At 38.9% G+C, this 27,166-nt stretch overlaps 1 protein-coding gene across 1 annotated transcript in view; it reads left to right on the top strand.

The window, feature by feature from the left end:
• Positions 1-2,835: 2,835 nt before the first annotated feature.
• si:dkey-22o22.2 (neural-cadherin) overlaps positions 2,836-27,166 on the top strand; it is a 170,289-nt gene continuing 145,958 nt past the window's right edge. Inside the window, exon 1 of the mRNA XM_062992304.1 lies at positions 2,836-3,742. Within this exon, the coding sequence (XP_062848374.1) occupies positions 2,836-3,742 (907 nt within the window). The remainder of the gene's footprint in view (positions 3,743-27,166) is intronic.

Raw genomic sequence — 27,166 nt, 5'->3', positions numbered from 1 at the left:
TGCACCAAAGCCAAAAGTTCTTAATTGTTTAATAATCCTTTCCTAAATTGATGTCCTGACTTCATTTTTCCTATTTTCATAATAAAACCAAAGCTTTGGGTGTAGAGAAGGCTAAAGTACGTCCTGTAAAAAAAAGACACATTTAGCCATGCTACTGGCAGCATTATGTTCAGCTTTGATCAATTAGGACCTGAAGGTGCAAAAGACTCCTATAGTGTTGATTCCTTGAATCGACTGCCTCATTAAGCGTTGATGTGCTTTAGCCTTGAAAGTAGCTTTAAATACCAGCCTTGCAGAACAGCTAACTGCTGGTGCATTGTTTTGTGTACTCTCCTGCACAGTCTGTGAGGGCAGTATTCTGGGTTGCACTAGGCTCTAGCTTTCTTTTCTTAATGGTTCTTATGTCAGCATTCAGAAAAAAACAAATCTGTGAACTCAAACGGTGGCTTTTTGGGCACAGGTAGCATCAGGTATGGAAGCGGCAGTCCGCCTTTATTCTTTGTTTAGCCACCACTGGTATGATGGAGTTCCCTGTCTGTGTTTTTTTCCTCGAAAGTCTTAGTTGCTCTACTGCTGGATTAAGCAGCAGGTACTGGTGGCAACTCTGCTTTTATTCTTTACTTTCATCTATACTTTCCTTCTTTTCATTCTGGTCAAGCGTTTTATACCATTTTATGTGTCCTCTGACCTTCCAACATGCTGAGGTTTAGTTGATTTATTTTTCATGGTGTGATTTTCAAGTGAGCTTGTATGGGTTGGGTATTTTTCCACTAATTGATTGGGGATGGGGGGCATTAATTCCAGTCACAGTCAATAGTGATTTGTGTGTTATGTCGGACCACAATAAATGTTTCAAAGAGACAATGTTATGCCTAAATATAGATAAAAAAGCAGGGCTATATATGCTTACCCATTTACTTATGGTCTGAAACCTAGGGATAATTTAGAGCAGCCAAGCCACTTTCAGCATGTTTTGTGATGTGATAGAAAGGTCCTAGAGGAAATTAGTATATTTAAAGAGAACATGTGAAACTTCTCACTGACAATAAATGGACACAGAGATCATACCACCTTCTGGGCCATACAAACAGTTTTGCCATAGTCCAACCCAATCGTTAAACATCTCAGTTGAAATGTTTAGCCTAAATGTTTGGCATCTAATTTCATAAAAAGATGTGTCAAATAAAACTGAGTAAATTTTACTCAAATTTGTTACTTGTAGGCTAGAAGAATCCTGTTAGCTTAATATGCGACTATAAAATTAGTTCAGAAATATATACATGTGAGTGTCTATGTGTGTGTTTTGTTTCCTCAAGATTTAGATAATAATTACTAAAACCTGTTTTGGCACAGATATGTGTCTTCATTATTTTTCATAATTTATTACTTAAGGGTTAAGGCTAACCTTCTTTTACAAACATGTTCTCTGATATAAGATAAGATGATTGGCATTGCACAGTGTACAACGAAATTGAGCAGCATCTTAAATATAAAGAATAAAAACTGTGTGTATGCCATAAAGAAAATCTTAAATGTAAAAAATAAAGACTAACACTATAATAATAAAATACCACAGTGAGGTAGCAGTGGGGTGTTGCACATGCCCTGAGTAGCTTAAGAAGATAGTGTACTAAATATATTATGCACTTTAGAACATTTACATTTTCAGCATTTAGCAGATGCTCTTATCCAGAGCGACTTACAGAAGTGCTTCCATAGTTATTAAGTAAATAAGTACAGGTCAGCTTAAGTGTTTAGTAAAAAGGTGGGTTTTTAATCGTTTTTTTAAAGACAGCAAGAGACTCAGATGTTCGGACAGACAGAGGAAGTTCATTCCACCTCTAGTCCTGGGTGGAGGATCAAGTCGAGCGAGACTAGTGGCTCGGAGGTTGCGTGGTACAGAGCGGGGTTTGATTAGACCACGAAGGTAGCTTGGGGCTGGTCCATTTTTGGCTTTGTAGGCGAGCATCAGTGTTTTAAACTGAATGCGTGCAGCTACAGGAAGCCAGTGAAGAGAACGCAGCAGTGAGGTGATGTGGCAGTGTTTAGGTTGGTTAAAAACCAGGCGAGCAGCTGCATTTTGAATGAGCTGCAAGGGTTTAGTAGTGGACATGGGATCACCTGCCAGCAGGGAGTTGCAGTAGTCCAACCGTGAGATTACAAGTGAACAATAGTGCAGTCATAATAAATATAAATATGGACAGAGTGGAGTGGAACATTGTGCTGTGTTTTTAAAGGAGGCAGGTTACCTGTGTTGCGATTGTTCAGTTCACTTGTGTAGTGTTTTATAAGAGACAGTTGTCAGTGTGTGGTTTGGAGGTGTTCAGTTCCCTATTGGCTCTATTTAGTCTGTTTGTATATAATGGATATTCTAACCGAAGAGCAGATTATTCTGAACTCAGACCAGTTTAAATAGCAGATCCCGAGTAATTTGAGAACGGGGTGTGAATACTTAATGAGGAAAATTTAACGGTCACTTTGTGCATATTTAAACAGCGTGTGGGCGGGTCTAAACAGCTGGTTTGTGCTGCTATTGGTTCTGATTGGCTGTGATTTTGTGGGCGGGATTAGGATCCACATGGAGCCTGAGACTGAGTGGACCAGTGGATGCTGAAGCTGATGGAGCTGAATGATGCTGGTCGGAGCACAAACCTTAAAAACGGCACAGGCTTGGCTAGATTTATTTTTAATAAGATCTGTACCATTTAGCTGTCTTCTTTACGTATTAGCCTACTAAACTAAAGTTTAAAATTTTGTAAACAGAAGAAGTACTACAAATTGACAACTTGTGGAATTATGAAGGTCCGGCGACGAGATATAAAACTTTTCGGATTGATGAATGGAGTCGTTTTCATCACTTTTATTTTGTTCTCCGCTGCGACCGCAAATTCTCCTGTTTATTATGGACAAGTTGAAGAAAACGCACCGGTCGGGACTGTAGTAGCTGGATTAGTTTTGCCTTTTGGAAAGGGGTGCAATGATTCGAGCTCTGATAAACTTAAAAGCACTTTGCATGGACAAAACGCGTCTGATTTCTCTCTTGTCTATTCATCAGAAACAGGACTTTTTCTGAAAACCGCAAAAAGTTTGGACAGGGAGCTGAAATCGAGGTATTTGGTGAAGGCGTATTTGCCGTCGTGCGCCCTAAACGAAGTGGACATAGAGATTAAAGTCTTGGATCGCAATGACAACCCACCACAGTTTATTACAACTAAACAAATAATAGAAATTAATGCATTGACGCCAATAAAAACTGAGCTGCTCCGCTTAAGGGCACAAGACGCAGATTCTGGGGAAAACGGCGCAATCAGGTTCTATACATCTCCAAACCCGAACATACACATAGTTCCTAAAACCGGACAAATTCTGCTGGTCCGATCTCTTCCAGCACCTACTATCCTGGATGTTTCTGTACACGCGAGAGATAACGGAGATCCAGCACTGCAGAGCGATCAGATCCAACTCCGCATCTCAGTCAGAAGCGCACCACTGACAGCGAAAATCAGGAGATCAAGAGCTGTTTCTGAGGAGCATTACTATACAGTCACCCTGTCCGAACATACCAGAGTCGGGAATGTGATTTTCAACGTTCCTGATCAGAAGTTTGAGGAGAAGCGCTTTGAGGTCGTGTCAGTGGAAGTGGGTTCTCCAGTGCGTCTGGATCGGGAAACAGGACGAGTTTACTTAACGCACGAGCTCACGTCCTCCACAGAGGTGGTGGTGAAGGTCCAGAATGCAAGAGGTAAGCATGCACCTCTAATGTTTGAAGGTTTAAATGTATAGAAAGTCATTTTCAAGATTTTGGTCCATCTACCTAATTAACTACATCACTATGTGACTGGTCCCAATACACACACACACACACACACACACACACACACACACAAAACTGCTGCTGTGACTGTAGCTCCACCCTGCTAACCATGAGTAAATCCAAATGGTGCTTCATATGTAAATATTAAAGAAGAATTATTTTACAAACAATATTTTAATGTAGATAGCTGCAAATAAAATCAAGATTAAAACAGATTTAATTAATTTTAAACAAATTAATGAGCACATCATAAAACAGCTTCAAGGCAGCACAGTGACTTGGTGGGTGTCACTGTTGCCTCACAGTAAGAAGTTCCTGGGTTGGATTCCCAGGTGGAACGCTCCGGGTTCTTTCTGTGTGGAGTTTGCATGTTCTCCCCGTGTCTGTGTGGGTTTCCTCAGAGGCTCTGTTTTTTTCCCATAGTCCAAAGACCTGCAGTCAGGTTAAGTGGAGCTACTAAAACTGCCCTTCTAAAACTACAACTTCATAATTAAAAGCTGCGGTAGCATATAACATGAAGCTAAATAGACACATGAAATGAATACGCACCTTATATAAATGACAAATAACCAGCTAATCCGGTATATGCATTTGATACCATTCATATGCTTTATACGCTTCATATGCTTTATACCCATTTTACATGGAACATGCACATAATCAGCAACAAAATTCAGACTGTGGCATTCAAACAATGCTTAATTGGTACTAAACAAATATTCATCATACCATAACACTACATCGTCAGCATGAACTGTTGAAACAAGGCAGTTTGGGTCCATGGATTTACAGTACTTATATCTGCATGTCATAACAAAAGTAAAATATATCCGACCAGGCAATGTTTTGGCTATATACTCACTCTCCATGTTATTATCAAACCTGGTGACACTTGTTTGTATGGTTTTATGCACTGCATTGCCGCCACATGACTAATTAGATAATTAAATCAAGGAGAAGTTGCACTGGAGGTCCTAATAAAGTGACTGATAGGAAGCTAGTTGTTGGTCCCTAATGCCATAAGGGCTGGTTATATGCATATGTGAATGTATAAATATATTGAAACGTTAAAACTATTTTTAAAATGTAAAAAATGCTGAGCTATAATATTATGTTATATTAACATATAACTTTATATTGCCAGGTTTGGCACTTTTCCACTGGCTGGTGTGTAACACTGTTATGTGCTGGGTTAAAGATGTTCATAGAAAATGAGCTAAATCTAAAATCTTATTTTAACACATTTCAATGTATTACTTGCATTTACTTGTTTTATAACACCAGAATCTCTGAATTAATTTCATTTATATTCTTCACAAGTGTGTAGTCTTTTGTTTTACTACATGTGAAAACTGTGTTAATCTGCCCTGGTCAGATTACGGTGTTTATTTGGGACATATTCTTTCACTAAACCTCTTTTGCTTAGAGATTCATTAGTTTGTGAACATATGGTCACAACATTGATAAACTGAACAGAAGAATGGTGGTTATGACTCCGCCTGCTTAGTGAATATGAATAAAATGTGACAGGCTGGATAAACTGAAATAGGGTTACCAGCCTAGCAGGACCTATTCAGTGTAAATATTATGATAAAGGTGATTAATTTAGTCTGCAGGTTTGTATGAGATTTGTGTTATCCCGCTCCAGCTCTGTTAATCAGGATCCACATTGTGAACCTACGTCCACTGTTTGTTTAGAGTAATTAGCGGTGTTTACCCACGTAAAATTCACCAGAGACATAAGCTTTGGTTGTATGCAATACCTCCTCCAGGACAGGATATGTTGTTTATGTATGGAGCATGCGGGTTTATTTTGGTTTGTCAAGGCCCTGTCCTTCATTATAAAACTGCAATTGCTGTGGTTTCTGATTTAGGTCACCCAGGGATTGTTTTATGAAGTCAGACATTGCTCTGGTATTGCTTATGACTGGTTTACTTGGAAGAGTTCTGGGGGAACTGTGGGCTTTTAATCATGTATAATAGGTACTTGCAAGCTCATCAGTCCTCACATTTAGAAAGCATTTTGGCAGCTTATATACACATAATCTACCTACTCTGGCATTTGTCTGGAGATAAAAAAATAAACATAATTCTTTTGTGTTCTGAGCCCATTTCTTGGCAATGTTTTGTACTTTCCTTGCATAAGTTGTGCCATTTTTTTGGTTTTTGATCAGCAGTAACACTAATACAGATTAGTTTTTTTTCTGTTGGCCACTAGTCCAATACCACATTTCCAGTTTCCAGAAGTAAGAACTTCCATGTTTAGTTGTATACATTTGGCTAATGCTTTCATCCAAAACCCTTTCCAGTCAAAACAAGTTACAATCTGAACATATGAAGGATAAGGGCCCAGCAGTTAGAGTTTAGAGGTTGTGGGACTCAAACTCTCAACCTTTTAAGTAGTCAAGTATCTTAAGTTCTGTTGCATTATAGGGGTTGATGCCACTTACATTTTGTTGCGTGCACGTATTGGTTTTGTATTTTAACTTTAACTATTGCTCAGTACAATTAAACAACTGCCATATTTAAATTTTCGAATGTTTTACTGCACTTTATATTTAATCAAACATTTTTAGTACAACATACATAAATTATTATAAGTTTTTTTGCTCTACTATAAAATGCAGAGTACATTGTACTAATTTGAGTACACATTTAAATGTGCTAAAAGATTTAAGCTTACTAAACAAAAAAAATTACTTTTCTATCAGATTAACTTAAAAAAGTTAAGTTAAAGTAATTAAACAGAAAAACGCCACCATTTACATGTAAGTCCGCCTTTTTTCAGCTCGCTGTTGGTGAATCAGGCAGCCATTTGTTTTAACTTTTGTAACCTGTTGTTGCAAATTACTTTTTACTTTTCATTTAAGGCTTTTTGCAAAAGTAAACTTGTCTTCCTCAAATGTCTTTTGTGAAGTGGAACCTTTGTTAAACTAAGTGGACAAACATTTTCTTCCTCATTATGCTATTTTTGAGTAGCATGTACACCAGTCTGATGGGGCTTTTTCATCTTCCGTCTAATTTTGGTAAGTGTTGTACTTTACTTAACAATTTTGTTTAAAATAAATGATCTTAATGTTGACACTAAATAAATAATCAAACAGCGCTGCTTTATTTGCCGTATTTAGGCTACATGCTAGCATGCTAGCCTTCATATGAAGCAAATAGTGTGCTGGCTTGCTTTATGTTAATCCTTAAATTAATGCTATTAATGTTTTAATACTTCTGTTTCTTGTTTCTTTTTGTTGTTTTACAGGTTCATGGTTACTGTGAGGAGCTGTTTGTGTTTCATCAGAACTTTATATACAGTTTGTACAGTTTTAAAGATGTTTTCTTGACATGTTGTATTTTAAGTAAATACTTCTGAAGTGAAATAAAGAAAAATAATTTTATAATTGTGTCTGTTTCTCTATAAACATTTGTAATTCATATTTAAAATGTAATTAACATGAAAACTAAGAAGAAATCAATAGTTTTTTTCCATTGAGCTCAAGATAATAAGTAGAATTATTGGGAAAAGCAGTTGGTATAACAAAAAAAAGAAAGTTTAATCAACTTGCCTTTTAGGTGTAATAACTTAATGTTTTAAGTTATGCTAACTCAAGTTTTCATTATACATTACTTAACTTTTTTAAGGCAACCGGTTTCCTCAAATTTTTTAAGTAGATTGAACTTATCCGGGCTTACAGTGTGTTGTCACTGTAATCATTTACATTTTCTCTTTGGTTTGGTTGATAATTAATCTTAAATTAATCTAAAACCATGCTTTAGCTGGTTCCTCTTCAGACTGTTATTAAATATTCTGTAGAAAACCTTAGCACATGTGTTTCTGGGTAAATGTGGCCTGTTGAATGTCTTTATGTTGTGCAGTTTTTATTCTGTGCTCTTCACTTTACACTTTTGTGTCAAACTCTCTGTGCAAATCTTGCGCAGCTTTGACCCTGCTGGTCTTTTAAACAGACCAATCACTGTAAACTGTCTGCAACACTAAAGTACTGTTAACAAAATGGTGAGAAAGCAAGGCAATGCAGTCGGCATCAGGCTGCAGGTTTGCTGTGTAGATGAGCTGGGTAAAAATATAAAACTACAACAATGCAGCATATTAATGTCATAGTAAACTTTTTAGAAAATTAATACCATTGAATGATTGTCTGTACTTTAAAAGATTCATTGCTGTTGGTGAACTTTACCTTTATTTTCCTTATTAAGTACTTAAGTCTATGGAGGGATTAATCAATCATTTATGAGTGCTGTATGATAGTCTATATACCAGTGGATTGGTTTAATTAAACTGTGAGACACAGTGTGGAGAATCTCCTGTGGGGTTTGAAGATTTGGTGGGCCTGAAGCCCTCTTATCCTTTGCCTCTGCTGGTAGGCATATTTTTCAGAGGCAAAAGAAAAAGTATTTTATTTATGGATTTTCCCATTTTCTCCCAAATTTAGTGTAGTCAATTTGTCTACCGCTGCTGGAGGATCCCTGATTGCAGTCGAGGTGGGTATATTGCTGCTCACGCCTCCTCCGACCTGCGCGCAGCCCTTAGCGGAACCCTTTTCACCCATGCATTCTGCACAGGCACCTCTCTATCTGCTAATCAGGGTCCTTACACAGCGTTTGAAGACCCCACCCACAAAGCAGAAACGTGTCTGCTGCAGGCACTGCTAATTATGCCCGCTAAATGGTGCCCAGCCGACCGGTGGCAACGGCGAGTTTCTAACCGAGGAGTTCAGAATCTCAACGCTGGTGTGCTAGCGGAATATCCCACTGCGCCACCTGGGTGCCGAAAAGAGTTTTCTTAAGCAATTTTAAAATAATTATTAAATTAATTTATTATGTTTAAAAAATCACTGTTATTTCCTGCTTTTGAAAGATGCCAGTATATACTTAATATGTATTTGATTCTGTTATTGTAAAGAGAAAATATATTGAAGTATATTTGAACAAGAAATTAAGGAGTAAAAGTGAGTTGATTACTGTGTGAATTGTTAATGAGTGAGTTGTTAATGGCAGTAATTCATTAATTTATCTGACCTGATGTGATGTGATATGTGGCAGGTTGTAATAAGCAAGTGACCTAAAACATTAATATTTGTTATTACCACAATTCATTTTGGTATGGTATCATTTAGCTTGGTTAATAATTCACACTGCCCGTCGGTCGTTATGCAAATCAACTGCATATAAGGTTGGGGTATTCACCACCAGCTCAAACTGAAGAAGTCACTTGGATAACATTTCTATACAACAAACTTGTGTCCAGATGAACTGATTCAACTTTGTGGATTTGTGTACCTGGATTATTGAGCATGCATTAGGAGATTGGTTAATAATTCAATTTCATGCTCTTTTAATGATTAAAAATGTCAGTTACATAAAACGCAGTTAATTTTTTTTAGTTGATATCACAATTAAATGTAATTCGATAATCAACAAGTTCTGGCTGAATATATTAATGAATTGTGGTTGCTAAAATGTAGGGGAGGTGGCACTGTGGCTCAGTGGTAGCACTGTCACCTCACAGGGTCTTTTCTGTGTGGAGTTTGCATGTTCTCCCCATGTCTGTGTGGGTTTCCTCCCACAATCCAAAAACATGCAAGTGAGGTGAACTGGAGATACAAAATTATCCATGACTGTGTTTGACATTAAAGACTCAAACTGATTAATGTAACAAGTAATTACCTGTCCTGTCATGATTGTGAATGTGAACCAAAGTGTGTAAAACATGACGTTAAAATGCTAATAAATAATAATAATAAAACTAAAACATAGGGCCTCTAAAATAGGCTTACTCTCCAAAGAAGGTAAAGAAACTCTGGCCTACGCCCATTTAAAGCCTGGTTAGACTATATCTGGCTTTACATAAAGTGACACTTTGGGTTTTTGTCCCAGTCTTGACGTGAGACCAGGATTCCATGTACTTTGTAATTGGTGCATTAAAATAACTCTTTATGTAAGAACCCATCAGCTGTAGTCAACCATAATTACAAGTATTTAGGACGGCTGTATATTTAATAATATATAGTTCTTTACATGTTAATATCTGTACCTTAGGCAAATTCTGGGCATGTATGCCTGTTGTTCTGGATGGCAATCATTGATGTGGTTGACTTACTTCAGCATTAGATACCATTTAATTAACAAACTGCTCTCAGAATGGGGGGGGGGGGGTAACAGCTTGTCCAGCTCCATTACCCGCAGTTGCATTAGCATGCAGTGTGCCTCTTTAGTACTCTGGGGCAGCCTTTTAATCCCTGTGAAGATCATCCCTGTGGTGCCTTCATCGCCTTAGTAAACACTGATAATGGCTTGTATGCTGTGTGCGCGATGCCTTCTGCATGCTGCGCTCCTACAAGCACTCCAGTTCACCCCCTCCAGGTAGCACAGTGCCCATGAAAGTTGAAAAATCCTTGCAAGCAACAACTTTGCAACATCTTTCAGGGAAGGCAGAAAATACTCTGCATGAACAGCTCGCCTGGGGTGATCTTAAAGGCGGGATGGAGGCTGACAAAAATATGCAGTAGGGAAAATTATTGCTAGGAGAGAAATCATGAAAAAAAGAATTTTCTTCTCAAATGAGCACTGCATGAACAGATATGCACTATATTATATTCACAACTGACTGGAAATAATCCATACGTTGTGAATTTTGATAAGATCTAGATCGTAAATAATGACTGCACATAGCTAGTGAACCCTGCCAATTTGCTTATACATTTTACATTTATTCTGTGAGTTGTGATACATTTTCATCCTTTGTCACCTCATTCATGTCAGCGGGGTTGAATCGAGCAATGGAGCAAGAAGTAGTTTAATAGCAGAGCTCATATCTTTGCCACAAAGCCCACAGCTCACTTCAAGCTTCTTGTCAGTGTCTAGTGGCCTTTCTGTTACTCAAGCCCCCAATTATCTTTCAATCCTCCTTTCTTGTCCCTGGTGTTTCACAGGTGCAGTAAGTATACTGTAGGTATAATTAAGGCTGCATGCCCTTTTGCCTCCCACATAGGCTCAGTCGCTCAGAAGAGTGCTTTCTCAATTTGGCCAGCTTGATTTGGTGATGTGTGTCCAGCTCTGTGAGAGGCCTGTCAGCTTCCATTAAGTTCCCTGATGCTTCAGTAAATTGTGTACCAAAAAAGCAGAATAGGAGCGGATGGAGCAAAGTGTTTGTGCACAATTTTTTTTGTCCCTGAAGCTACAGAGATGTGAATTCTGAAGCTGATGGCCTTTCCATGTTTTTTCATTTAAAAATCATTCATATCTAGGTGCCCAGGTGGCACAGTGGGATATTTTGCTAGCACACCAGTGCTGGGAGTCTGAACACATGCCTTGACAAAATCCGGTTGTTATGTTATTATGTTTAAATGTTTACATTTGTAAAAGATTTACAAAAATGTCTGAAAACATGTTTTCACTTTGTCATTGTGGGCTGTTTCGTGTAGATTTTTAAAAAGAAAACTACTGTATATTCAAATCGGATTTCGAATATGTCTGTAACGTAACAAAATGTGAAAAAAGTGAAGGGGTGTGAATACTTTCTGATGGCACTGTAGACAGCATTTTACGTCATCCTACGCGCGCTTCCGAGAATGAGGCTGTTTAAAATCCTAGATGCCTTAATATGCTCACTAGTTAGGCATCTTAAAATTTCAATGTTATTTTGACTCAAGAACGAGTGAGCATCGGAAGAGTCCTTAGCAATCAAGGCAATCCCAGCATTCAATGCGGCAGCTCTTCTCTCACAGAAAAATAAAAATAACATTGCGGAAGGTGCGGAAAAATGAACAGACTTATTTTCAAATGTAAATAAATTATTATAGATTTTTTACTTGTAGAAACTTGCACAAGTGTCATTTATTTACATGTCAGCAAATTTTACCGTTTTCGGTACATGAAGGGAGATGTTAGGTGACATGCTAGCGCGCTGTGCCAGCCCATCCCATTGGTTTGAATGGCAAGATGCTAACTGTTAGCTTAGTAAGCGAAACCCGATGGAATCGCTGTCTAAGTAGTGCGTTCGAATAACCTGCTTTATAAGTCAATGACTTATTAGAATCCTCTCTACTGAGGCAGCTGCCTATGTAGGCAGTAAGATAGCAAGGCAGCTCCCTAGGTTTTCGAACACACCCATTGTTACATATGAGTCCTGGTTTGTTTAGTGTGCACACACAACCAAAATCAGAAAAGTGCAGTATGATGCATATATGATGTATTTTGCAAGCCAGTAATCATATGACATACTTTTCTACAATGCCATGCAATTTTTGCCATTCACTCACACCTATAATAAAAAGCAGATGTTTTTGCCCCTGCTGTAGGTGTCAGATGACTGGAGACGGTTGATTTGACGTGTCATTTGCTGAGTATAACAAAAATCGTTCAACCATACAGTTGGTACCCAAGGATTAGTTGCCAGTGTAATTTATCAAATCTACCAGAAGCCATTCATGCAGTTCAAACATTTTCTTGGAAGATGTAATAAAAATGTAAATAGACCAACAGGTCATCGATTTATTTACTCTTATGTTAGAAAAGGCACCTTTGTTACCTCTTGTGTCCTTCAGTGTCACATTTAGATGGCAGAAGGAACCTCAGTAGCCCGAGGGTTTGCGTACCACCAGTGTCTCATTAGATGTTTTTAGTTTGTACAATTAAATCTTTTTCCCCATCTGCTATGTTAGCCTGAGGACTGGCCTGTGATTCTGTACTCACATGCTGTATAGATGGCCTTTTAGATAAACGTCTATGGAAAATTTCACCCCACAGAGTAATCATGCATTGTGTGTGTGTGTGTGTGTGTGTGTGCTGACGCATTTGGTTGTGAGAAAAGGCTGCAGGATACATCTTTGCAAAGAAGCAAAATCTTTTCTGAATGGTCTTTTTTGGGTATAAATGAAGCCCTGGAGTGTGTTTGGGTCTCATTAAATCAGCGTTTGGATGGAAGAGTAGGCCAGACATGGTTTAAGGCAGGGTTGTGCACTGGTGGTTCAGGCTGCAGGCAGAAACAAGATGTTGCTTCTTTGTGTGTGTGCATGTGTTTATACATTTATTGGAGGTGTGTATTGTGATAGGCAGCAGTGAGAAGAGAACTAGCTAGGTTAACATATGAGACTTGTTGTTTATGCAGAAGTAAAACGTATTGCTCTGTTTTACATCATAAAAACATCATTAAAATGCTCTTGAATAATAAAGCAGTGGGGATGCACCAAGCCAAAGCATAACGTTTTCAGTACAACGTCAATATCAGAGTATCAAATCAAATAATATCTGATACCAACATCTTCTTATTCCCTGTTTACCTCCTTTAAACTGTCTATTTTAACAGCTCTATTTCCCATATAGAAGCACTTTGTAGTTCTACAATTACTGACTGTAGTCCATCTGTTTCTTCAATGGTCAGGACTCTCCCAGGACCACTGCAGAGCAGGTATTATTTGGGTGGTGGATCATTCTCAGCACTGCAGTGACACTGACGTGGTGGTGTGTTAGTGTGTGTTGTGCTGGTATGAGTGGATCAGACACAGCAGTGCTGATGGAATTTTTAAACACCTCACTGTCACTGCTGGACTAAGAATAGTCCACCAACCAAAAATATCCAGCCAACAGCGCCCCATGGGTAGCATCCTGTGACCACTGATGAAAGTCTAGAAGATGACCAACTCAAACAGCAGCAATAGATGAGCGATGAACGATCGTCTCTGACTTTACATCAAAGGTGGACCAACTGGGTAGGAGTGTCTAATAGAGTGGACAGTGAGTGGACACTGTATTTAAAAGCTCCAGCAGCGCTGCTGTGTCTGATCCACTCATACTAGCACATCACACATTAACACACCACCACCATGTCATTGTAACTGTAGTGCTGAGAATGATCCACCACCTAAATAATACCTACTCTGTGGTGGTCCTGTGATGGTCCTGACCATTGAAGAACAGGACATCATATGAATTTGTGGTTTAGAATGAGACACAGCAAGTTCTGAATCTTTAAAGTGTACTTGCAGTGTTTTTTGGAACAAGGTGCCAATCCAACGCAGGGCAACACACTCCCCATTCATTTTCACTATCCGTTTAATCCTGGTCAAGGTCACAGTGGGGCTAGTGCAACCTGCAAACGTTGAGAGCAAGGAAGAAATACACCCTGGAGCCAATCCATTATAGGGTGACAAACAGTAGCCGAGTCATTGTATGTTTGCTTTTTGGGGAAGAAATCCAAGTGCCTGGTGGAAGCCTATGCAGACAATGAGATCTGGAAAAACTTGATTGTCTAGCAAAAAGCCTGGGCCGTGACCTCATCACTGGAGTTTCTCAATGCCAGACTTGTCAAGCCATGCTTTTATGGCCCCTGCTTTGTGGACCGAGGCAAAGTCATGCTGGACTGTTGCCCCTTGAAAGCCTTTAATGTATTTTATATAATTAATTATATACACCTGTTAGCTATATGTGTGTGTGTGTACCAATGGTGTCCGTATATTTTTGGCTGCATAGTGTATATTACTTTCTTGTACCGGTCAGTATCGCTTCAGTACTGATGATGTCATACTAGTACATTCCTTTTAAAGCAGTGATGAAATGAGCTGCAAGCAAGATGCGACACCCGGAGTGCTGAGTGAGAACCTCTGTTCCCTGACACCAAATTTCCCACCGAAAGCAAAGTTGCTTAATGACGGTAGTCCATCATGTACTCTCTCTTTCTACTCCACCACCCCTGTTCTGCGGTGCCCTTGTTTAACTGCTCAGCCATAGTTCTCCTGTGATCCCATTCTCCATGTCCCCTCATTGCTGTTAATTGAACTTCATGCCAGTGCATCAGCCCTCTCCTCCACACTGTTATAATAGGTTATCGACAGGATGCACAGAGTGGCCCAGAGCATTTTTAATGATGAGCTAGGACAAGGTCATCAGTGCCTCCTCCCTCCACCACTCACTCTTGTTAAACTGCACTGAGTCCATATCGCACAGGGCATTCAGTGGTTTTAATCTAAATTATTACATTGGTCACGCTGGCTGATATTTATTAAGCAATGTCATGTGTCTTTTTATACTTTACTATTTTGTAAACCTATAACTTCCAGAGTGAAGAAAATTTTGCACTAATCTGGGATTTTACCAGCAAATTAATTTATCTAAGTCGGCAACTGGCAATGTTAGCTGATTGATGTGTTATCAATGAGATGGAATGGAATGAACATCCAGAGCTTTGGATTTCTGTCCCATCAAAGTTTCATTAGCAGATCAATAAATCATTGTTCTCCCAGATATGGAAACTGTGAGCGCTGGAAAATGTTTTTCCAACAGTCATCCCTGTGTAATAGTCTCTGGAATGATCTGGCTTGCTGTTGTAAGTCAACAGCTGAAACTCTTTGAGCTCCTTGTGAAGAATGAAAACAAGAATGTTGCTTTTTGTATTGAGAGAAATAGACCTTAGTGGGTCTGTTAGAAAACCTAGTGAGCTCTCTACATAGCCATCCTACGCGTTCTCCCGAGAAGAGGACTGTTTGAATTCTTAGATGCCTTAAAATGCTGCCTAGTAAGGTACCTTAAATTTGAACGGTATTCTGACTGAATAACGAGGGAGCATCCAATCCCAGCATCCAATTCCAGCATTCAGTGCAGCACAACTTTTCTCACAAAAAAAAAACAAATATGGTGGACGAATGTCGAGCAACGAGTTCTTTTCACATGTAAATACATTTTCATTGGTCTTTAATTTATATAAAGGTGTCATTTATTTGTAAAATTGGGCTTGTCAGTGACAATTTAACAGTTTTCGGTACACGGAGGGAGATGTTAGTTGACATGCTAGCGCATTGTGCCACCTCATCCCATTGGTTTGCAGCTTAGTAAGCGAAAACTGGTGTAGTCACTGTCTAAGTAGCACGTCCGAATAACCTGACTTATAAGTCGATGACTTGGGCAGCTGCATATGTGGGCAGTACACAGCAAGGCAGCTCACTAGGTTTTCGAACAGACTCAATGTCATTGTCTCTGGTTCAGTTGTGTCTGTTGTGGTTGGGCAATATGACAATTTAACTATATACCCACTGTCCACTTTAATAGGAACATAATTTTAATACTGGATACTGAGCATGCTGATGCATAGGTGAATGGAGAATTGTTTTACAATGCTACGTCGCAGAAATACACTGCTGGTAGAGTGAGTGATTCATAGCAATATGGTTCCAGAGGTCCTGGGTTTGATTCTTGCTTCTGGTCACTGTTCATACTTTAGGTCCTTCTCAAGTCTTAGAATAAATAGAGAATGCCTTTATTTGTCATTTACACATATACATGTGTACAGTAGAATGAAATTCTTTCTTCGTATATCCCAGATTGTTAGGAAGTTGGGGTCAGAGCGCAGCGTCAGCCATTGTACGGCGCCCCTGGAGCTGAGAGGGTCAAGGGCCTAGCTCAAGAGCCCAACAGTGGCTGCATGGCAGAGCTAGAATTCGAACTCTCAACCTTTCAGTTGATAGCCCAAAGCTCTACCCACTAGGCTACCACTGTATCTTAATACCGTGTAGAGCAGTGAACAAGTAACTGTGTGATTGTTTATTGTGATGGATTGATCTCTCCAGGGTGTATTCCTTTCCTGTGCCCAGTGCTTCCAAGTGGTGCTAGTCTCACCAGAGTGGTAACAAAGATTAGGAGGTGAAATGAATACATTAATAAAGTTTGTAAGCAAAACCTAAGTAATACTATTTATTCTAATGCAAAATTTATTAATGTATCACAGTATTATTTTGTACCAATCGCCCGCTCCACTAACTGGATTTTCTTGTTTGTTTACTTTTCTCATTCAAAGTCTGATATTAAATTTTTTACAGAAGCTGTTTTTAAGCCATTGTTACGCCAATTAACATAATTTTATAGGCTGGCGTATTTGTTCACCTACTGTTGTAACAGAAATTGTGTGATCAGCAGGTTTTCACCCTGCTTACCCCTCCTTTGTGGCTGCAGAATGAGCGCATGCGAAGCAGACACTATTAATAATTAGGTGAGCTTTGTTTACTAGCATCTGTGGTGCTTCTTTTTTCTTTTTCGCTCTTTCTGCCCAGAGTTTGCAAGTGTGAGATTTGGGCAGTGCCAACACAGGAGCATAAAAGCCCTAATAATAGTGACCCAGTGCATACATTGTTTAGTAGATACAGACTTAATTAGGTCATTAAATATGTTCAGGCTGGCGCTCAGCATCTATTTAGGCTGGAGGCCCGGTGGCAAAGTCTGAATCCCTTCTGCCTGTCTCACTCTTTCTCTTGCTTTCTTCTTCTCAAGTGTCCTGGTGAGAAGCAAACAAATGAGAGAACAGTTATTACACCCACTGTACCCAGATTTATACCGTGACCCACATACACAGCATGTTATGAATGAGCACCTGTTTCCAAATCCTGAGTCTGCAGAAGGGGGCACACCTGCATTATAATGTATGGGAGAAACAAACATACTCTGACATGCATAAACATGTAAATAAAGAGAAATATATCAATATGTATCATTATGTATCATTATATTTCATGTTTATCAGTATCATAGATTTACAGATCTTACTGACCTGTAATGTCAGGAATACCAAACCAGGCTATTAAAATCATCACAACTGCATTATTGTTAAATTACATGTAAAAATGTGACCACCTGTTCTGTGTCACTACTGTTATGGAAATACTTTGTGACACCAGTGACATTTTTTTAATTGATGGTTATATTGAAATGACTGACACATAGGCAGCATAATAATGCTTTAAAAAACTACAAGCTAGTAATTACAAAAATACTGGTGTAAAAACATTGATGCTACTGACAGATAAAGTGTACCTAATTTTATTTTATTTTCATAAACCTGGTCAGGGTTGCAGAGAGGAAACACTGGATACAAAGCAGTAACACTCTGGACAAAGTGCCAATCCATCACACTGAATAAACTTATATTTCTGCACATAAATTTTGAAGTAACAGGATGCCTTTATTATATATGGGCCTTGCTCAAATGCGGCCTTGCTTTAGGGTGCTTTTATCTGTGGGTGAAATATACATCTAGATTGTCGATACCACATTGTTGAACTGATTTTTTAAGAAAACAAAAAGTTTTTTTTTTTACTTTTACTTGCAATTTGTGATATGCTTTTAATTTACAATAGAAATGCTGCAATCATTTATTTAATTAATGTTTACTTACTGCCTAATCAAGGTCTGAAAAATGAATACCATACAAAAATCAAGCATAATGTTATGACTAAATAAAACAGATGCTTAGAGAAAAGATATCTGCTTATTAAAGAACTTAAAAATGCTTACATGGCTGTATAATAAAGTACATATATATGTGTTCAGACAATCAGACATAACATTATGACCACCTTCCTAATATTGTGTTGGTCCCCCTTTTGCAGCCCCATATGCAACAAACTGTGATGCACTGTGTATTCTGACACCTTTCTATCAGAACCAGCATTAACTTCTTCAGCAATTTGAGCTACAGTAGCTCGTCTGTTGGATCAGACCAAGACCCCATGTGCATCAATGAGCCTTGGCTGCCCATGACCCTGTCGCCGGTTTACCACTGTTCCTTCCTTAGATCACTTTTGAAAAATACTGACCACAGCAGATTGGTAACACCCCACAAGAGCTGCAGTTTTGGAGATGCTCTGACCCAGTCGTCTAGCCATCACAATTTGGCCCTTGTCAAACTCACTCAAATCCTAAACCTGCATTATAATGTATGGGAGAAACAAACATACTCTGACATGCATAAACATGTAAATAAAGAGAAATATATCAATATGTATCATTATGTATCATTATATTTCATGTTTATCAGTATCATAGATTTACAGATCTTACTGACCTGTAATGTCAGGAATACCAAACCAGGCTATTAAAATCATCACAACTGCATTATTGTTAAATTACATGTAAAAATGTGACCACCTGTTCTGTGTCACTACTGTTATGGAAATACTTTGTGACACCAGTGACATTTTTTTAATTGATGGTTATATTGAAATGACTGACACATAGGCAGCATAATAATGCTTTAAAAAACTACAAGCTAGTAATTACAAAAATACTGGTGTAAAAACATTGATGCTACTGACAGATAAAGTGTACCTAATTTTATTTTATTTTCATAAACCTGGTCAGGGTTGCAGAGAGGAAACACTGGATACAAAGCAGTAACACTCTGGACAAAGTGCCAATCCATCACACTGAATAAACTTATATTTCTGCACATAAATTTTGAAGTAACAGGATGCCTTTATTATATATGGGCCTTGCTCAAATGCGGCCTTGCTTTAGGGTGCTTTTATCTGTGGGTGAAATATACATCTAGATTGTCGATACCACATTGTTGAACTGATTTTTTAAGAAAACAAAAAGTTTTTTTTTTTACTTTTACTTGCAATTTGTGATATGCTTTTAATTTACAATAGAAATGCTGCAATCATTTATTTAATTAATGTTTACTTACTGCCTAATCAAGGTCTGAAAAATGAATACCATACAAAAATCAAGCATAATGTTATGACTAAATAAAACAGATGCTTAGAGAAAAGATATCTGCTTATTAAAGAACTTAAAAATGCTTACATGGCTGTATAATAAAGTACATATATATGTGTTCAGACAATCAGACATAACATTATGACCACCTTCCTAATATTGTGTTGGTCCCCCTTTTGCAGCCCCATATGCAACAAACTGTGATGCACTGTGTATTCTGACACCTTTCTATCAGAACCAGCATTAACTTCTTCAGCAATTTGAGCTACAGTAGCTCGTCTGTTGGATCAGACCAAGACCCCATGTGCATCAATGAGCCTTGGCTGCCCATGACCCTGTCGCCGGTTTACCACTGTTCCTTCCTTAGATCACTTTTGAAAAATACTGACCACAGCAGATTGGTAACACCCCACAAGAGCTGCAGTTTTGGAGATGCTCTGACCCAGTCGTCTAGCCATCACAATTTGGCCCTTGTCAAACTCACTCAAATCCTAAAGCTTGCCCATTTTTCCTGCTTCTTACACATAAACTTTGTGGATAAAATGTTTACTTGCTGCCTAATATATCCCACCCACAAATAGGTGCCGTGATGAAGACATAATCAGTGTTATTCACTTCACTGGTCATAATGTTATGCCTAGTCCATGTATGTTTATGAGTGTCACACAACTCCACTATCCTAGAAACCTGGCTTTATTTCCAGTCTAGCAGAGTTTAGCATGTTCTCTCAAAAGTGTGTCACTGGTCATGATGAAGTTCTTCCCTAAGTTGAAATAAACTAGTAAATGATGTCATTATGAGTAAAATTCTTTCTAAACTAATGATTGCATCCTAGTTATTTTTTTTTGGACAAATAAGAAAACATACGTTTCTATTTAATGAACATCTGGATTGTGCATCAAAAGCAGATGTAATAAACCTGGACACTCATTTTTAAAATCAAATTTAAAGCAATCAAAATTTTCCATGATGTTACAATTATATTATTGACTGAACACAAAACTAATATGGAGTTTGCATGCTGTCCCTCCTTTGCAGCTATAACAACCACCTTTCTTTTGCGAAGGCTTTCCACAACATTTTGTGATTGTGTTTTTAAGAATTTGTGACCATTCAGTCAGAAGAGCATGTGTATGGTCAATCACTGACAACGCCATGACGTTCCAGTTGATCTAAAATGTGTATTGTGAAGGTAGGGTCAGGGTCCTGTGCAGTTTTATGAAAGCACTTATTAAACCCTGTCTGTATGGACCTTGCTTTGTGCACAGGGGTAGAGTTCACCAGGAGCAAGAAAGGCCACAAACTTAACAGCATGGCATTAATGTTTTATTCTAACTGATTTTATACACCTGTTAACAATATGTGTGGGAGTTATTTAATGCATGCTAATATGTATATGAGTGCCGCACAGCTCCACTATCTTAGAAACCTGGGTTTGAGCTGTATCTCCAGTGAAAGTCTTTCATGAAATTCTCCATGATGATACAATTGTATTAGTGACTGAACACAAAACAAGGCATTCCAAAACTAATATAGTGTTTGCATGCCCACCCTCATTTGCAGCTATACGACCTCCTTTCTTTTGGGCTGGCTTTCCACAAAAAAGACAATTCAGTGAAAAGAGCATGTGTAGGGTCAATCACTGACATTCCAGTTCATCTTAAAAGTATATTATGAATATAGGGTCAGGGTCCTGTGCAGTTTTTTGAAAGCACTTTATGCACCTTGCTTTGTACACAGGGGTAGAGTGCACCAGGAGCAATTAAGGCCACAAACTTAACAGCATGTCATTAATGTTTTATTCTAACTGGTTGTATACAACTGTGGGGGTGAAACTGCTGTCCACAAATTGTTGGCCATACAGTTTATCAACAATTTAAGTCTTCTTGCATCTCCTCCCCAAAAAGTATATACCGTTCAGAACTAACTGATTTTGATTATCTTCAATTCCTCTTGTCCAGGCCTTGCTCACTTAAATTCTAAAATGGGGTTTAAGTGCATCAGTATAGACAGGTCAGAGTAATTTACCTGACATTTCTACCAGATGAAGAAGTAATGGGAGGCAGTTAACCTACATGCACCCCCTGTTCACAAGAAAAGAAAATAAGATGTGGTCTCCTTGATGGCTTGATTATATAGCTAGAGCTTTATGAGAGCTTGCCTGTAGCTGTAACAGGATCTAGATCAGAACTGTGGAAATCAGGATACATCATATTGGATTTGATCACTGCGTCCAGCTCTTTGTCACATGATATTGCCTTTTTTCTAAACAAGACCTAAGTCCTTTACTTGTAAAGAAAAAAACATATTTGCAAAGGAGACCTTTTTGTCATTAATTTTAAGCAGTAAGTCCATATTCTCTACATTTTAGTCAACCTGCATGCCGCTGTCTGAAAGTACAGAAAAAGACACCAATTTAAACACAGACCACTGTCTACTTTCTAAATAGGTTCCTGTGTCTACTAATAAACACTTTATAAAGCTTCAGATCATTACTTTGTCTCGCTGACGACTTACATGTTTTTCTAATCCTCTCTCTGAAATGAAGTGCTAATGGTGCCCACTGTCCATCAGGTCGTAAACATGCTTAGAGCAGACAGGAAGCCAATTTTCCAGTCTGGTCAGAGCGCTGGCGTGCCCCATGCAGCCGATCCTTTCTGGATTGATTAGCAGAGATGTGATTTAAAACAGGACAGCAGCCCTGACAGTCACAGTCCTTGTCAAGTTGGGATTGAATGCCAGAGCTCTGAGCGCTGAAACTGATCCTGCAAAAGCTTATTTTGTTCTTTAATTTAACATTTAACCTTTAATTCCTCATCAGTAAATGTTATTGACGACATCTGTATAGTCTGTGCCCATGTAAATAGGAATAGTTGTCTCTGATAATCTTAGAAAGAAAAACAGGTCTGCTGTGTATAAAAATAGATGATGCTGTCCACAGTCGATTGACTTTTACTGTGCCATTGGTGTAAAGGTTGCATCTAAAAAAGAAGTCCCTGCCCCTGCTTTTATTTTGTCTGTTTGATCAGCAACATACCTCATTCAAGCTATATGGTGCCAATTTTGAAGAAGAGGTTTCATTTTTTTGAAGCAGCTGTTAAGTCCATTGGATTGTAAAACCTGCTTGACTGCAGTTCTAGATTGCATCTAATCATAACAGATGAAACTCCTCTTGACTAAGGGTGACAGTGGCAAAGATAACCTAGTGACATAAAAAGTAATGTACAGTGAATATAAAAGGGTGGCTAGAAAAACATCCAAGCCTGGCTACATTTTTCAAAAACCTACATCAAGTCTGCCCAAAGCATGTGGAAATTGTTATAGTCTAATGAGACCAAGTTATGTTTCCAACAGAACACAACCTACAGTGAAACATGGTGGTGGCAGCATTGTACTTGGTGGCAGTTTGATTAAATATATGTGGGCTGACCTAAAGTGGGCTGAGTAAAGATGTCTGTTCAATCTGACAGGTTTGGGGTACTTTTGCAAGGAAAATTGGGCAAAGATTGCCAAGTCAATTTTCAATTTTTTTCAATTTAATTCTACAGATTATAGTTTCATTAATGGTTCATCTTGGTCCCATTTTTATATCACAAAAACTGGCATTGTACCAGAAATGTGTAGACTTTTTATACCTACTGTAGGATACACCTTATGTTCAAGTCAAAACTGAGGATTTGGTTTGAACAAAATGTCTAAAGCAGTGATATTACAAAGCACTGTTGTTATTAATGTAAAACCCAGCCATAATACAACAGGGCAGTTAAGGGCAGGACATTGTCCTTCTCCAGTTGCATGCTTAGTCTTATTAAAATTGTAGGATTTAAACTTATTATCTTCTGATCACAGGCACGTGTAACCAGAAGGAGATTTATTTTATGAGAAATCTGAGCACAGTGTTTGATGTGGTTAAGACCTCTGCTGAAACTCAAAACATGTGTAGGATCAAGAGTTGGGACTAGGGAGCAAAAAAAATAAACTTTAATTCAAATTTACAGTAAATCACAGTTTATTGCTCTCTGTGAAACTACAAAGAAATTAATGATATATTTTTCTCCTTTTCTATATTATCAACAGGTTTTATAGTTATAAATAAAAGACTCTGCTTAGTTTAGAAACTGTTTCAGTTTAGTGCAGTCAGTGAGCTTCTTTTAATACACACATGTGATTATAGGCGTTACCATTAATGACTATAGATGTCTGTTATCTGGGAACTTTATGGGGTCTTCTGAAGTCAGTTTACCACAGGGGTATAAAGGTCAGAGTTGATTTATGAACTCACAGGATATTAAGTTTAACATCAAAGAACCCTTGATAAAGTTGGTACATATGTGTGTGTGTGAGAGTCAGTATGTGAATTACATAAAGGATGATGTTTCTGTTACTAGAGAACAGTACCTACAAGCACTGTGTAGGTTTCAAAGACCAATATGGTAAAAAATGAAATAAATAAATAAATAAAGTAAAACATTTATCTGCAGAATTTTGATATTATTATTTTTTGCAATTTCCCCCCCAATTTTCTCCCTAATCTAGTCATATCTAATTACTCTGATTGCATTACACTTACTCTGTACCCTCCACTGCTGACTGAGGAGCGCCGCAACTGACACATGCCCCCTCTGACATGTGCAGTAGCTGACTACATCTTTTCACCTGCACGAGGCGAGTTCATATGTGGATCAGCTTTGTGTATGGAGAGCCACACCCTGTCCACATTATTCCTCGACTCTGTGCAGGCGCCATCAATCAGCCAGCAGAGGTCGTAGCTGCATCAGTTATGAGGAACCCTGGTCTGGCTTTTCCCACCCTGTGTGAACAACAGCCAATCGTTGTTCATGTAGCTGCCCAGCCCAGCCGGATAGCAGAGGCGAGATTTAAAACGATGTGTTCGAAATCTCAGCTCTGGTGTGCTAGCGTGTTTTACCGCTGCACCACCTAAGCGGCAGAATTTTGGTTATTTTGAAAATTATAGGGGACCAAAACCTGGTTTGGGTTATATATCAATAACTAATGGGAACACTGATGGATTATAACAATTCGCAAAGCTATTGAGTGTAATATGTTAATTTATCATTTTACTTCAATATATTGGGAAGGACATTTGCACATATCTAAATATTGTCCTGTGCTGCATGGTGGCTTGGTACTGCACTGTTGGGAACCGAACCGAGGTGGAGAGGTCTGGATCCTTTCTGTGTGAATTGTGCATGTTCTCCCCGTGTCTGTGTGGGTTTCCTCCGGGAGCTTTGGTTTCCTCCCACTGCAAAAACATGCAGTCAGGTTAATTGGAGATACTAAAGTCCCCCTAGGTATGAGTGTGTGTGTGTGTGTGTGTGTGTGTGTGTGTGCTGGACTGGCGAACTGTCCCGGGTGTTTCCTACCTTTCACCCAGTAAAGTGGTCCCAATGTGACCCTGAATAAGATAAAGCGGTGGTAAAACAAACAAACAATGAATGAATGAATGTATATTAATGTATATAATATTGGCCTTGCAAAGGTGGGTACAATTTTAACTTCAACAGTAATGCCGTTAATGTCGCTTATAATGTTCCTATGACAAATAAGGAGATGCAATTTGACTACCTTGAAAAGGGCACATTTTGGTATGTTAGAGCTTTGTTAGCTCTCAGTTAGTGTGCTTTTAAATGGCATCAGAAAGATCCTTTGGCCTAAGCATTGTCATTTGTCAGGATAAGTGTGATGGCTGAGTGGTGGGAGCTCTCAATGGTTCATACATGCTGATTACACATTCCCAGTATGGGCAAATGAGCAACGGAGGCGGCTACCTCTGCTTTACTGCGCTGCAGAGGGCAAGCCTGGGGAATTTATGTCTTCTATCAAAAGCCTTTTATCTTCCAGTGCGCTCTGTAATAATTGAACGGCACAGTTGTCACCATTTGAGAGCACTTTTGCATTAGACTCTTCCAGGCATCAATAATGCATTGCTCAACTAATCCAGCATTCATTACAGGGATCACAGAATTTTCTGCTATATAGTTTTCATAATGTTTTTCCAACCTCCGTCTCATTTTTACTGAAGCCGGGCATATTTTTTCCTCTGTTTTCACATTATAATTTTCTTAATTTATACTCCACTGTGAAGCGCATTAAATTCAGGAGTTATGGAACATTTTTCTGTAATCCTGCTGACTGCTACAATATTAAAAGTGTATCTCACAGTGGAACTGGTTAGTAGCACTTCTTCGCTGGCAGCGAGTGGGAGTTTTGGTTCCAATGCTTTTTGGCTCTGTGTGTTAATGAGTGACCACAGTAAGAGCTGGATGCCTCCTGGCAGTGCGCCACCTGTGGCTAACTTGTGGCTTAAACAGGGTCAGAGGTTGAGTGGGCCCACCCCAGAACTGCTGCAGGGCAAATCAGAAACACATGGGCTCATTCAGCGGTCCCTTCTTTACTCACCGCCTCCCACTGAACCTTCCTGTCACTGTGGTGTCTGAGGTTTGAAGACAAGGTTGAGCAAAAGAGCCAACAGAACAACACTCAATCATGCACAACTGCTTCCTGTCTTTCTCTCTCTATTTCTCTCTCTTTTGCACATTGCTACAATAATTACACTTATTACATTACATAAACTTCATATACACATAAGGTCGGCAGTAGAAGACATCTATATCTTAGCAGTCTTTGATTTTTTACTTAAAATGAGATTTTCTGAGCCGCTCAGGTGGCGCAGCAGTAAAAACACACACTGGAACCAGAGCTGGGATCTCGAATACATTGTATCGAATCTCAGCTCTGCCTTGCCGGCTGAGCGGACACATGAACAACGATTGGCCTGTTGTTTATATGGGCGGGACTAAGCCGGATGGGGTCTCTCTCATGACTGGTGCGATTACGACCTCTACTGGCTGATTGATGGTGCCTGCACAGAGATGAGAAAAGAGTGCTCTTAGGGTGTGTCCCTCCGTACACGCAGCTAAGCTGCCTTGCACTCGTCAAAGTGTTGGTGATGAGATGCATACGGCATGCTGCCCATGTGTCGGAGGGGGCGTGGGTTAGCTTCGTTCTCCTCAATCAGAGCAGAGATCGGCATTGGTGGAGAGGAAGCATGATGCAATGGGGCAATTGGACACGCTAAAAAAATGGAGAAAAGGGGGAGAAAATGCATAAAGAAAATATATTTAAAAAATTAGATTTTCTGATCTGTTGATTGTGGGTTTTCTATAAAAGCCACAATTCTGGTTAAGCATTATGATTAACAATGACCATGACATCTCTGTGTATATAAAAATAGTGGTCAGTACATGAAACAATGGTCTCTTGCCAAGGTTGGAAAGATCCCAAAATGACAACCTTTTGTTGAGTAAAAATTTAATTCAAGATCAACAACAAAAACAAACAATAGGAAATAACCCAAACAGGTCTGTCATCAATTAAAAGCTGCAAAGAACATTTATGGACATGAACATGTATAGACGGGGGCAGAGGCGATTTAACCTGCCTGTGGGCCCAGGGGCTACGGCTGGTTATGGGCCCCCCGTATAGTTTTCATAAAATCAGTACACAACGCAAGACAACAGAGTTCAGTGGTGTAACTAGGAGCTCATAGGCCCCAGTGCAAAAAAATAATTTTGGGCCCTCCTCTCTCTCTCTCTCTCTTTATATATATATAACAGTGCACTCACTGTGTATTTTGATTACATGTATTCTGATATTTCATTGTCTTTTAGTTATTTTTATATTTTACTTAACGAAAATATTGTCGTGTTTTTACTTTCGCTATCGTGGCACTTTACCGCTAGCATTAGCCACTTGCTACTGTAGAGGGTCAGCTCACCTAGCCGCTGTCCGGTGGGGATGCTGCGGGTCTTTTGCTGTGCGGTGGTGAAGGTGTGG

Source organism: Trichomycterus rosablanca, chromosome 3 (genome assembly GCF_030014385.1).
Source record: "Trichomycterus rosablanca isolate fTriRos1 chromosome 3, fTriRos1.hap1, whole genome shotgun sequence".
NCBI classification, from domain to species: Eukaryota; Metazoa; Chordata; class Actinopteri; order Siluriformes; family Trichomycteridae; genus Trichomycterus; species Trichomycterus rosablanca.
Note: the sequence above shows the minus strand (reverse complement) of the source record. Positions and strands in the feature narration are given on the sequence as shown.